Below are 12,131 nucleotides of genomic sequence, written 5' to 3'. Positions count from 1 at the left end.
AAATCATGAATTTTGGTATAATTTTTTTTGATGAAATAATTGAGTTCAAAAGATAAGGGTAAAAGAAATTCGGAGCCACGAATCAGAAGCTGACACGTGGCAAAGAAAAAAAAAGGCTTTCTCTTTCCTGCTGACAAGGCGCGTGTGCTGCACGTGCCTGCGGTGGCCACTGGCCTCGCGCCACGTGGCACACCGCAGGCTGTTAAATTTTGTTGAAAAAGTTCAACAATTTTCTTCTCTCTCATCCCTTTCAACAAACTTCAACAACGACTAAACCCTATAAACAAAATTTAACAATTTTTAACACCCAATTAAACTATCCATTGTATATGGTCTTAGAATTGTGCGTGCCTGACACTAAATTTAGACTCTAAATCTGCCTAGTGCCTATTATTGTTGTGCAGTCTCGGGTACGCTCTTGGGTTGTATATTTTGAGCCCCAATATTGGGCTTGGATGGAAAACGTATCAATAATATTTGAAGTTAGGAAGTTGGACATGATTGATGGCCTACATTATGTTCTGGCTAGTAAATATATACCACGGTTTGGCCCATTTTTGAATGATCTGTTGATAAAAAGATTCATTCTCTTTATAAAAAGGGAGTGTACGGAGAACTAATAAAAAAATTTCTTTTTCAATTCACCACTTGAGGACTTCATTCAAAATTTATTTTTGATTCAAATTAAAATAATCAATAGAAAAGGCAAATCCCTTATGATACACACCTGCTCAATTATTGGATAGAGTGAATTAATATGATATTTCCTAAAATAGAACTAATAACAAATTTATAATCAAAAAATAATAATTAGGGCTACTAACTGTGACTACATTGTTAAGCAATCCGATAAGCATTGTATTTGTGTTGAAAACCAAATTTCAACCGACAATAAGCCGAAAAGTTATGGATTACTAACATGACCATGGCCATGATTGCAAATTTCGTTACCTTTATTTTCCATATACCAATGATATCCAGGTCCAACCACCATTACATATTGTTCAAAAAAACCACCATTACATAGCCCCACGAATGCCAATGTCCTTGTCTTTCACTATTTATAAAATGACCCTTATAAAATAGGTAGAATTTAATTCTCTACAAAGTCTTGTAAAATTTAGTCCTAATTTGAATTCAAATTTGGTGTTTTGAAATGTTAAAAGTTAAAACGTAAAAAAGTTGCTAGAAGTAGAACAATGGTTCTTATCTATTGAAGAAATGTATAATTAAATTAGCTGAAGAAAAAGTTTACCGGTATAATTTTTCTTTGTTTAAACAATTTGTAGATTGTCGTTTTGAAACTTTTCCTCTCCCTCCTTTCCTCACCTGGAAAGTCCTTTATGAAAGGTGCAACAATACAACAATCTTCCTTCTAACTTGTTTTGTCATCGCAATTGGTGAGCTTTGATTTTCATACTCCTATTTGCTGGTCTCCTTTGTTTTGGAGATATCGATGTACATTTGTTTGTACCAAAAGAATTATGACAAGCTCGTTCTAACTTATTGACCCAAACCATAATTGCAAACCAAACCAAACAGATAGCAACGGTTTATATAATAGAAAATGTAGGTGGAAAATGAGTAGAGAGATGTGTATATATTATAACTCAATTATATCTATACACCTCATTTTTTAGGTGTGGAGAGGTGGAGGAAAAAAGATATAGGAAGAAGGGAGAGAGAAAGTTAAGATGTGATAGATGATTTAATTGATAGAGAAAAAAGAAAAAATAGAAAATGAAGGTGAAAAATGAGTAGAAAGGTGTATATATATATCATAACTCACTCTATAACATTTAACAATGACTTCATATCCATTTATACTTTTTAATGTTTTTTTTATAAGTTTGTTGGATTTATTTCAGTTTGTTAGATTTAGTTCATAGGAAAAACACAATAATTAAATAGGATTTAGCATTTATATTTTAAATTATATATTTTTCTTCTTTCACATAGTACTTTCTTATAAGAAAGTGCGATATTAGCTATGAGACTTGGGTCGACCTAGACACACCAACACTTATAATTAGTGGACATCTAAAGAAATATTTTATATGGTTTAAAATTTGTCCTTGCCGTTTAACTTCTTCTTTTTAGCCAAATGTTAGTCGTTAGTAATATTAGTAAATTAATCCCTCTTGAGGGTTCAAACCCTGAACCCTTCATCCTTCATCCCACCAATCTTCATGTCCCCTAACTCTTATCACTTGATCTAACCCTCGCGGACTATCTTTGTTGTTTAACTGAGTTTGGTCGACGCTAAAAGAAATGTAAAATATAAGTTTGTATCGGTCAAGCTCACGCTAATGCCAACAGTCAATATTTGACGCTCAAGTTTAGGGTCGGCTAGCGTGAAGCTAACTTAAAATATGTATTTGTGCCGGTCTAATGATAAATGAAATACTTAGGGGCAAAACTCCATTGGTCTCACTCACGTTGCTCTCTTTGAAACCTCATTCTGCCTCACTCCTCACTATTGCGCCTCCCTCCTCACTGCCGCCCCTCTGAATCTCTCTTTAGGCCGCCATGAAACCCCTCCGTGAAGCCTTTATGTGAAACCTCGTATCCCATTCAACACCCATATTTTTGACAAAAAATAAAAACACCCATATCAGGTATTGCTTAAGCCTCGTTGCAACCCATATGCAAATAATAGGAGTCTCTAGCGGCCAATGAGAAAGAAAAATCGGAAAAAACTGCTAACAAATGAAACTTGATAGATCTAGACCCTCATATCTGCCTAGGATATGATTATTGCCATGTTTTCATATGATTTTGTACTTTGTTATTGCATTACATTTACATAACTCATTTTTATGATGTATTTTTAATAACATGTCAAAAATGGGAAAAATAGGAGTGCAATGGAAAAACAGGCAAAAAGAGATGCTCGTTGTGACGCTGAATATCATCAATATTGTTCATCATCTTCGCACAGTCCTCCTGAGTCACCACCAAAGGTGGTGGCCGAGGAGGAGGAGGAGGAGGAGGAGATGAACGAGGCGGAGAAGGTGGAGATGGGGGTGACCCATATATACTTGAATTGGACCTCGTTGCACCGGTTGCACGTCTGCTACCAGATCTTGCTGGATCTGACGTCGTGGCGGTGAAACACGTCGTCGCACCTGCGAAACTCTGCGTTGCTTCTGACGCGTCTCCATCACTCCAAAATCTCACCAAATCTCAAGAAAAACACAAGCAAACACGTGATATGGGATTCATTTTATAGATTTCCACCAACAGCACCAATTGCTCCGGTACAAAAACAATAATGACAGTGATAGACCCAAAATCCTAGTGGAGGTAAGGTCTTGTAATAGTATAGCTGCCTATGTAATGTCAAAAAATATTTTTTTCCTGGTACAAACGTCCCCTTTTATAGGGGGTATGTGGAAACCCCAGAAAATAACCTAACTGGGCTATTGGGTCTCATAAGTTTCGGCCCAATAGCCCTTACAACAGTACTCTCGCCCTAAGGAAGTGGCTATCCAACCCTTTACGCGTAGCCCCCGGTTCACCCGCGCCTAATGCCTAAACCTGGCGGTGCGAACCGACCACAAAGTTACATGGGCGAGAACCCTATTATGGCAAGGGTCTCACTCGGTCCAATTCCTATCATATCTCTCATTTATATCTTTTATCTTCTTATATCTCACAGATAAGTGTGTGTTTTATATGTGAACAAACACATTATTACTTTTTGTAACTTTTTCTGCAAAATATATGTGAGAAAAACATAATTGTTTTTCCTTCATGGTTGGCAGTGACAAGTGCCCAAGTGACAGCAACAACTGTTATAATTATTCCTTCCTTTGCTGCTCATTCACTCACCTGTGATTGACACCGACAACCTAAAAAAGCAACTCACAATTGAATTCATTACACTCTCTGCTCTCACTCTCACTCTCCCTCTCCCTCTCTTGGATGACAAGTTAACAACACAGAAAGCAAGCAAAATGGACTTCCCAACCACACTACTCAACACTGTCTCTTCTTTTCTTCATCCCTTACCTCCACATTTTCACTTTCTAGAAAACAGAGAGAGAAGAAAGAAACAGCATGTTCTGTTGACCCCACATACACAACTCCAATAAACAAAACTCACATTCTTCTCACTCTTCCCATTTCCTCAACCTCTCTCTCTTTCTACATTGCATGTGATGTGAATTGAAGGAGGGGCTTCAGGATCCAAACTTTTCAATCTCATTTGACTCTCTTTTGGATCCTCCAGCTAGCTTCAGCTATGGAGCCAAATTCTCGTCTTGATCATGCCCTTTTTCAACTCACCCCAACCAGAACCAGGTACTGCAATTTCACTGATCACTGACTCATGAAAATGTTTTAACAAGATGAAAAGGTTTTGACTTTGTGTTTCTGTTTTTTTTGCTGAAGATGTGACTTGATCATTGTTGCTGGTGGAGTGAATGAGAGACTAGCTTCTGGGATCTTAGAACCGTTTCTTTCTCACCTCAAGAGTGCTAAGGATCAGATTTCCAAAGGTGGCTATTCCATCACTCTGCATCCACCTGTTGCACATGCTCCCTGGTTCACCAAAGCTACCCTTTTAAGGTATTTTTTCTTTTTTGGTTCTGTTCCTTCCTTCTGATTTTGTGTTTTGGTTTTGAATAGTTTTGGATTTTTGATAAATTGGATTACAAGTGTTTTGAATGCAGAAAAATGTGAATTTTGGATTAGATTCAGACCAAGGATTAGTTAATTGCAAAGTTTGTAACTTCAGTGTGCAGAACTGCAGATTATCATATATAATAATGCTGTATTTGGTTCATTTTCTGTAGGTTTGTTAGATTTGTGAGCACCCCAGAAGTGCTAGAGAGGTTTGTGACAATAGAAAAGGAGATAGTGCAGATTGAAGATTCGATTCAGTCGAGTGAGAAGGGAAATTTAGTGGCAGAGACAGAAGGTATGGATGGAAAATCTTAATCACATTGGTGCTTTATCCTGCATATCCCAGAAAATCCAGCTTCTTCTCAGTCGTTATTTTTTGATATCACATGCTTTTTTTTTGTCCAAAAAAAAAGGTCATTTTTTACTTTGAGATATGTGTATAGTGGGAGAAACTACTGATGACACTGCTATGAAATAAAGTGACATGTTATATTTGGCTTCATATATGGTTAAGTGCTTGTTTGGAACTGTTTCTACAATTGATTCCAAATTCTTGAGATAAAATCAATTCGGTGGAAAAGCTACTATGAGTAGCTTCTGGGTGTCAGAATTGATTCTGATACACGAGAGGCCTGATCCAAATATGCTATAATTTGATTGTAAGGGTACCCAAGTACTTGGATGTTTGGCATGAATTTTCGTTAATTTTTAAAATTTTATTTTGTGGGCTTCTTTTTGTTTGTGTTGATATACAACCTAACTTTGAATGATGTTCGAACTAACAAACTCATATCACCATGCTAACTGTGCAATAGATATCACAAAAAAAATCCTTGTGAGGGTAAATATTAGCAAGTAGGGTCTTCACAGATCATAATCTTCTATAGAAAAGAATTATCTTTGTTGAACCGATGGGCACTAGCCCTTATAAGTAACTATAGTTTCTTTTTCTCTTTCTTCTAGTCTTTTTTTGAGTTCCATTTGACATAGGATCAGAAAAAAGATAACAAGGTGAAGGCTATGTTTGTTCTCTTTGATGCGTGATATCAAGGGAGTTCATATTTTGACTTGTGATTAACAGGAAATGTGTCATCAGCTGATGGGCGTATCAAAAGGTCAACTACTTCCAAGGTATGTAGATATAACTCTTGCTAGTGTTTAGCTTGGTTTTGGCAGGATTTTGACCCTCTTATCACCTTGTGCATTTTAGCTGAAAGATGAATTGAGTGGAACCAATCAAGAAGGATATGAAGAAAACTCTAGGTGATGATGTAGTTGGTTCTTTTCCTTATTTGGTAACTCATATTTTAACTTTTAAGGAAGCAACTATAATCTTATGCAATAATTCTTCATCTATGTTCAATTAACAGGGTTCGCCTTCAGCGTGTTCTGGATAATCGTAAAGCTATGCTTTGCAAAGAACAAGCAATGGCCTATGCCCGCGCTTTAGTTGCGGGATATTACCCAGAATCTCTGGATGATCTCATATGTTTTGCTGATGCTTTTGGAGCTTCACGTTTAAGGTCTGCAAGCTTACTAAAAAAATCACATGGATCATAATGACACCTTATCAACTATCAATTGCCTGCATCAGTTGGAGCTTCACATGTTACCTAAATTGATTTGCATAACATTATCAACTATTAATTGCCTGGTTTAGTTGGAGCTACACTTATGTATAGGGTTGGGCATCATAATGACATCTTATCCACTTTTAAGTGCCTGTTTTTCATTTTACTCATTGTTTTGTACCTGACATATTATTTAGATTGCTCTTTTCCTTTTGAGATATGACATGTGACTTGCCAATATCTAATTCAAGGAAGATAAATTACAATAAATAATTTGCTAAATATATCGTATGTGTTTCTCAATATAGGTTTTGTTTGGCAAATAGCTAGGAAAAAAGAAGATAATTTTAATATTTCCTAAGGGGGAATCCTGTCAGTTTCCATTTACAGTTTAGACTTCAGAAGTCTGTAATGAAGTCTAGTTAAAGTGTAGGTGCACTATCATCTGGACAAACAGTACTTTGTCAATATTGATAATTGTTTTAACATAAATATTTTTTTAAGAAAAAAACTTAAATTAACTGATATTATTCTTTTGAAGATCTTTTTTTGCATTTCGACTTAACTGCTTAACAGACTCATTGAATATATTATGATGATTCCTCGCTAGAGGGTTACGGTAAGAAAGATTCTGCATTGCAGTGTAGCTGAAATCTTCACTCTTTTAAAACTTGCTTTCTGTGTTTTACTATTTAATGTAATTTTCTGTCTTATGCAGGCAAGCATGTGTAAATTTCTTAGAGCTCTGCAAACAAAAGAATGAAGACAAGCGCTGGATAGATGAGATAGCAGCCATGCAGGCGTTTTCTCATCCCGAATTGCCTTACCTGAGGACATCCGGAATCATACTCGACGGTGAAGATGATCCAAGCAATAAACTTAATGGTGATGGCTCAATTTCTGAGTCGACCCCGAGCCATGCAAGTTTGGACATTGGCCAAGGTATCCTTCTTTACTTACTAAGTGTCTAAGTTGATTCAGTATCTTGATCCTTGCCCCTACTGAGTGCTAGAGTTCCAAAAACTAGACAAAACAAATATCTTTTATTTCGAAACCACTTGTCATTAGCCATAGTCGTGTCTGATACTAAACTATTATGGTAATGGAACGACTGTTAGTCTCTTTTCTTCACTGTTAAACAAAATGAATATATAGTGCTTCTGAGGAAGTCTAGAATTAATTCATGAACTCCCTGTCAGTTGTGGGATTATGATTGCCTCGCACTTGATTAGACAAAATAAATCATTACTACGATTTTCAACCAAAATGTATGTGTGACTAATTTTACAAAACAAAATCTGTTGAACAACTTAAATATTTTACACAGATCCAAAAGTTTGTTGTATATTGATTTTGAAAATTTACAGATTGTAGCTTTTGCTAACATCAGGTCAAACACCATCAACAGATGGAAGGGCTCAAATACCAATGTCCTGGCAAAACCATCATCCACAGTTCATTCACAATTTTCAGGGTCATGCATTTCAACAAATGCCCCCATACCTGTATCCTGGAATGCCAGTTCCCCCTGCATATTATCCAGGGAATGTTCAATGGCCTCCAAATGGAGAAGGCTCGCATTTTGACCGAGAAATGGATTCTCATAAATCATCCTATAAGAAGAAGAAGAAGAAGAAACATTCTCAAGTACTGGAGCACTCTGATGAAAACGGATCAACTGCATCCTCTAACTCTAGTGATGAGAGCGATTCAGATGACCATTCAAGGCCAAGCAGAAAGAGTTCTTCAACAGAGAATCTTCACAAAAAGAAGCACGGAAAGAAGTCTTCGAGGAAAGTAGTTATACGCAATATAAACTATATAACCTCTAATGGAGATGGTGAAAAAGGTAGTGTCACAGAGGGGAGTTTGTCCAATGAGGAAGAATTTATCAATGGAGATTCCCTGAAAAACCAGGTAGAGGAAGCTGTAGTGTCACTGGAGAGAAGACACAAGTCAAGTTCCCGTCACCATAAAAAACAACATAGCGCAAAGCATCCTGACAAACTAATTGGTTCAGATGATGCTGATTCCAATGGCATAAAAGGCAATAACAACTGGGATGCTTTCCAGAATCTCCTTTTGAGAGATGATGATTCTACCCCTGATACGGAAAAACAGCCTATTAAGTTTCAGGAGGAATATATTGTGAACAAGAATTTTGAGGATGATTCCTTTGTTGTTGCTGGGAGAGAATTGGACAGCAAGGGCCGGAATCGGGTTGAATACTTTAAGGAAGGGAAGGATGCAGCTTCATCTATCAAGAAAAAAATTAGCACAGATGAGGAGTTGTTGTTTTCTCGGAGAAATGAAGAATTAAGTGGCTACTCTGATTCAACTGTGCCTGGCCTAGAAACTTCCCTCACTAAATGTCAGAAAGAAGAGGACTGGCTCATTGTCAATCAATCTGATAAACCAACAAATGAAGATCGATACCGTGACTTTAGAACTTTTAATGGTGTAGGGAAAAACAAGAAAGATATTTTGGGCGATGACTCTTTCATGATTCAATCACGATCATCGGAAGATCAATTCCATTCTCAATCAGCAGCTGACATAAGTATGGTTTCAGACATTGTTGGTGCTACTGAACTCACAAACAGCAAGCAAGAAGGTTCACACAATAAGACTGGAACCTTAAATTCCCACGAGCCAGATGATCTCTTCATGGTTCTCGAACGTGATTCAGCTGTAGAGCGGACTGCAGCACCGTGGACCATGGAAATGGATCTTGAAAATAACATTTCTTCAAATAAAGAAAATAAAAAGCTTTCTGACATTGGAAATGATAAAAATAGTCTATCTAATCCTAAGGGAGCTGGTACGAAAACTCCTGGAGTGCGAACTGGGAAAGTTTCAAGTAAAGATGCAAAGTCTAAGGCTCAAAATGCTTCCCTTGGGAAAACCAAATCCGATATCATGTCAAGAAGCAAAGTATCACCTGGAAGCAGAACTACAGTTACGAAGAGCAAAACTGTTAAGGTAAATTAATAACTGTTATGATTTAGCAATTTTCTTGAAGGATCAAGTGAAAGAAAGAGGCATATTTTAAACATTACTTCACTTCTGGAAATGCTTAATTTTTTTTGTTAGATATGGGACCAACCAAATGTTGGTTAGTTTGGTATAGAAGGTAGAAAAAAGTTTTCTTAGCCTAAACAGCTCACAAAGTTATAAGAATTGTTAAAACTTTAACCTATAATTATTTTGCACATCCCATTTGCAGTGTTTGTTTTATCAATTGTTAAGCCGATTTGCCAAATATGCTGAAGACTCTATCTTATACTCAACTAAGGAAGTTGTGGGCTGAAAATGAAAATTAGGAGCAAAATCGCTTAATTATGTAATGAACATTATCTGTCCTCACATGAATCTTGATGTTGAGATTTTGGTTTAAAGATGGTAGATTTTGGAATTTATCACCTTAAGTGAGTTCACTTGTGCCTCACATTTCAAATCAAACTGCAAGTGATTTTGATAATTCTAACTGGGTCATGAGTTTTCAATTGCTTTGATATTTCTTGATTTTAACTGCTACCTGTATATTTCCATGAAGTAGAAGTTTCATGTTCACCACTTCATCTTTTCCTGTGTCTTGGAGATTATGATTGTATGGCAAATAAAACCAACACTTTCTTTCTGCCAAGTACACATGAGAAGTTCTTTCATTGCATGACTCAGAAAAAAAAAAGCAACACTTTCCGTAGCACCGAATATATATATGGAACTTTTTCTTCGTATTTTGTTTGGCTTTTAGTTGAAACTTCACAAGTAATTTGAGCATCCCATTCTTTTGTTCACCTCTACTGCCCAATTTTGTTAATAGGAAGAAGAAACTAGAAAGAGAAAGGAGGAATTACTGATTCAGCGGCAGAAAAGAATTGCGGAACGAAGTGCCGCTAAGAAGACTGGATCACAAACTAAGACTTCTGCAAAGAAAGAGAACCCTAAGATTCATCCATCCAGTGAGGACATTAAGAAAGTGCGCAAACCAGTCCTCAGGAGTTCCACCATTGATCGCCTCGCAACCGCCCGAGTAAGTCAGCAAAAGGTTACACCAACCGTAGCTAAATCAGGTCCAACCAAGAAACCTCCCGTGAAGGCAAGTGGAAAAGGGGTACCTTTGCAGAAGACTTCTGGTACAGAAAAGAAGAAACAGGGCCCAAAAGAAGTCAAAACTTCAAATCATAAAGAAGATGCAAAGAAAACAAAGGGGCCAGTTCTTTCTACAACAAATGCTAAGGCTAAAACTGAAATTTCTGTCACTAATGGCAAGGCTAAAACTGAAATGGAAGCTTCAGTAGTATTGCCATTGACTTCTGTTGCTGTGCAATCTGTTGAACCAAATAACAAAAATCTTGGTGTGACAGAGAAACATGCAAGATATTTTGAAAATGTTGGCCAGCTTCACATGGATTCATCTGAGCCAAATCATGGTCATGCATTGGGAGAAAATCAGTCTAGAGGTGAAGGAGTATTGAACAAGTTATCTTCACTTCCTGGTGATAACAAACCTCAACATAATACTGAAGGGGTCATAAATCCTACACCTGCTGCAATAGCTAGCAAAACCCTTACAGTTTCTGCTGTGAATTCAGTGGTTAATCAGAAAATTGATGAAAGCAATGCTGTTCCACCTAAAGTCTCTGAGATACAAATTTCTACCCCTCCACCTAGACCTAGTAACCAAGTGATGTCAGAATCAATCCACTCCAGGAAGAAATGGAACAATGATGAGGATTCTTTGAAAGCAGCCAAAGGATTTCGTAAGCTTCTCTTCTTTGGAAGAAGGAGCTGAAGCACAATGGTGGATTTTGATTTTTTGCAAATGGCTTCACAATAATCTTCTCAAAGTGTTCTGAGAAGCTTCATCCATGGTTTTGGTTATTCAATATTTCAACAAAAATTTACTTTGTCCATTCTTTAGCTCAACAGAAAGGGTTTGGCACACTGAATTGATTGTTGTTTTAAGCACATTCACGTGATGCTGTGGCAGTCACGTGGATGATTGTAGATAGTTTCCACCTTGCATGCACAATAATAAAGCCAAGAGATTGGGGATTGGATTTCATACTACAGGTTGTGATGTAAATTATCTGAATATGGTGTATCAGAAGCAAGGATTGTATAGCACAGGTAATATATTTTCCATGTTAGAACTATAGACAAGGGCTTTTGAAGCCAAAAGACGTATTTCCTTGTATTGTAAATCATATAAGATTTAATGTTTGGTTGTGTATTGCTTCCATATAATTTCATGTTGTTTCCTTTTACCATGTGAATAATTTTCTCATTCAAAGTTGAAGTACATTGAAGATGAAGCTTCAAGGCGGTCGGATTGAGGGGCACTTTTGCAATTCTCCATCTACTTGTTTTTTGTATTGTTTTGGAAATGAGGAGAATTTGTTAGATCCTGAAAATTCCTAATTCATGTTTTCATGATAACAATTTATAAAGCATAAACTTTTGTAGTATATAATATGCTTTGAACATTAGTGACAGAAGGTCTCAACTCCATTATTGATTCCTCATGGAGCAGAGGATAAGGTGACAAACCCTACATGAGAAAGCGTCTAGCCATGATAAGGTTCATGGCATTTTGGAAGGGGAACCTGATGATAGAGTTTTTGTTGTACATAATGACATTATCTCATGGCTTGATTTTAGATGCTAGTTAATTGAGGTTCATGCTATGATTAGTCTATCAGCATAACTAATTAATAACGGTGGCCTTCACAAAAGTCCCTCACAGGAGTGGCAACTATGTTGTCTTATATAATGGCTGTTAGATGTAAACGTCTTATATAACAGTTTTATCAGCATAAGATTGCTTCAGCTTGAGAGTTGCTTCAAAACCATGCATTTATTTCCAACCAAGCATGAAGATAAACTTGTAATACTGTAAAGTGTAAACACAATAAAGACATAGAC

The 12,131-nt window shown here is 36.8% G+C and overlaps 1 protein-coding gene across 2 annotated transcripts; it reads left to right on the top strand.

Moving 5' to 3' along the window:
- Positions 1–3,844: 3,844 nt before the first annotated feature.
- On the top strand, positions 3,845–11,437 carry LOC130742899 (COP1-interacting protein 7). Of its 2 annotated transcripts, none has more exons than XM_057594997.1 (9): positions 3,845–4,305; positions 4,396–4,572; positions 4,800–4,924; positions 5,711–5,760; positions 5,840–5,892; positions 6,000–6,152; positions 6,919–7,142; positions 7,609–9,182; positions 10,027–11,437. In XM_057594997.1, exons 1-9 carry the CDS (start codon positions 4,247–4,249, stop codon positions 10,996–10,998), a joined length of 3,387 nt encoding a protein of 1,128 aa, XP_057450980.1. In that variant the 5' UTR covers positions 3,845–4,246; the 3' UTR covers positions 10,999–11,437. The 2 variants fall into 2 exon arrangements, with proteins under 2 accessions (XP_057450980.1, XP_057450979.1); XM_057594996.1 differs by having other exon boundaries at positions 7,591–9,182.
- Positions 11,438–12,131: the final 694 nt, after the last annotated feature.

The sequence above is a fragment of the Lotus japonicus genome, chromosome 3 (assembly GCF_012489685.1).
Source record: "Lotus japonicus ecotype B-129 chromosome 3, LjGifu_v1.2".
NCBI lineage: Eukaryota > Viridiplantae > Streptophyta > Magnoliopsida > Fabales > Fabaceae > Lotus > Lotus japonicus.
Note: the sequence above shows the minus strand (reverse complement) of the source record. Positions and strands in the feature narration are given on the sequence as shown.

Coding starts and splice junctions, on each gene's coding strand:
- LOC130742899 (XM_057594996.1), top strand. CDS start 4,247: ATGGAGCCAAATTCTCGTCTTGATCATGCCCTTTTTCAACTCACCCCA. Junction 6,153..6,918: donor TTTGGAGCTTCACGTTTAAG/GTCTGCAAGCTT, acceptor TGTCTTATGCAG/GCAAGCATGTGTAAATTTCT. Junction 7,143..7,590: donor AAGTTTGGACATTGGCCAAG/GTATCCTTCTTT, acceptor TGCTAACATCAG/GTCAAACACCATCAACAGAT.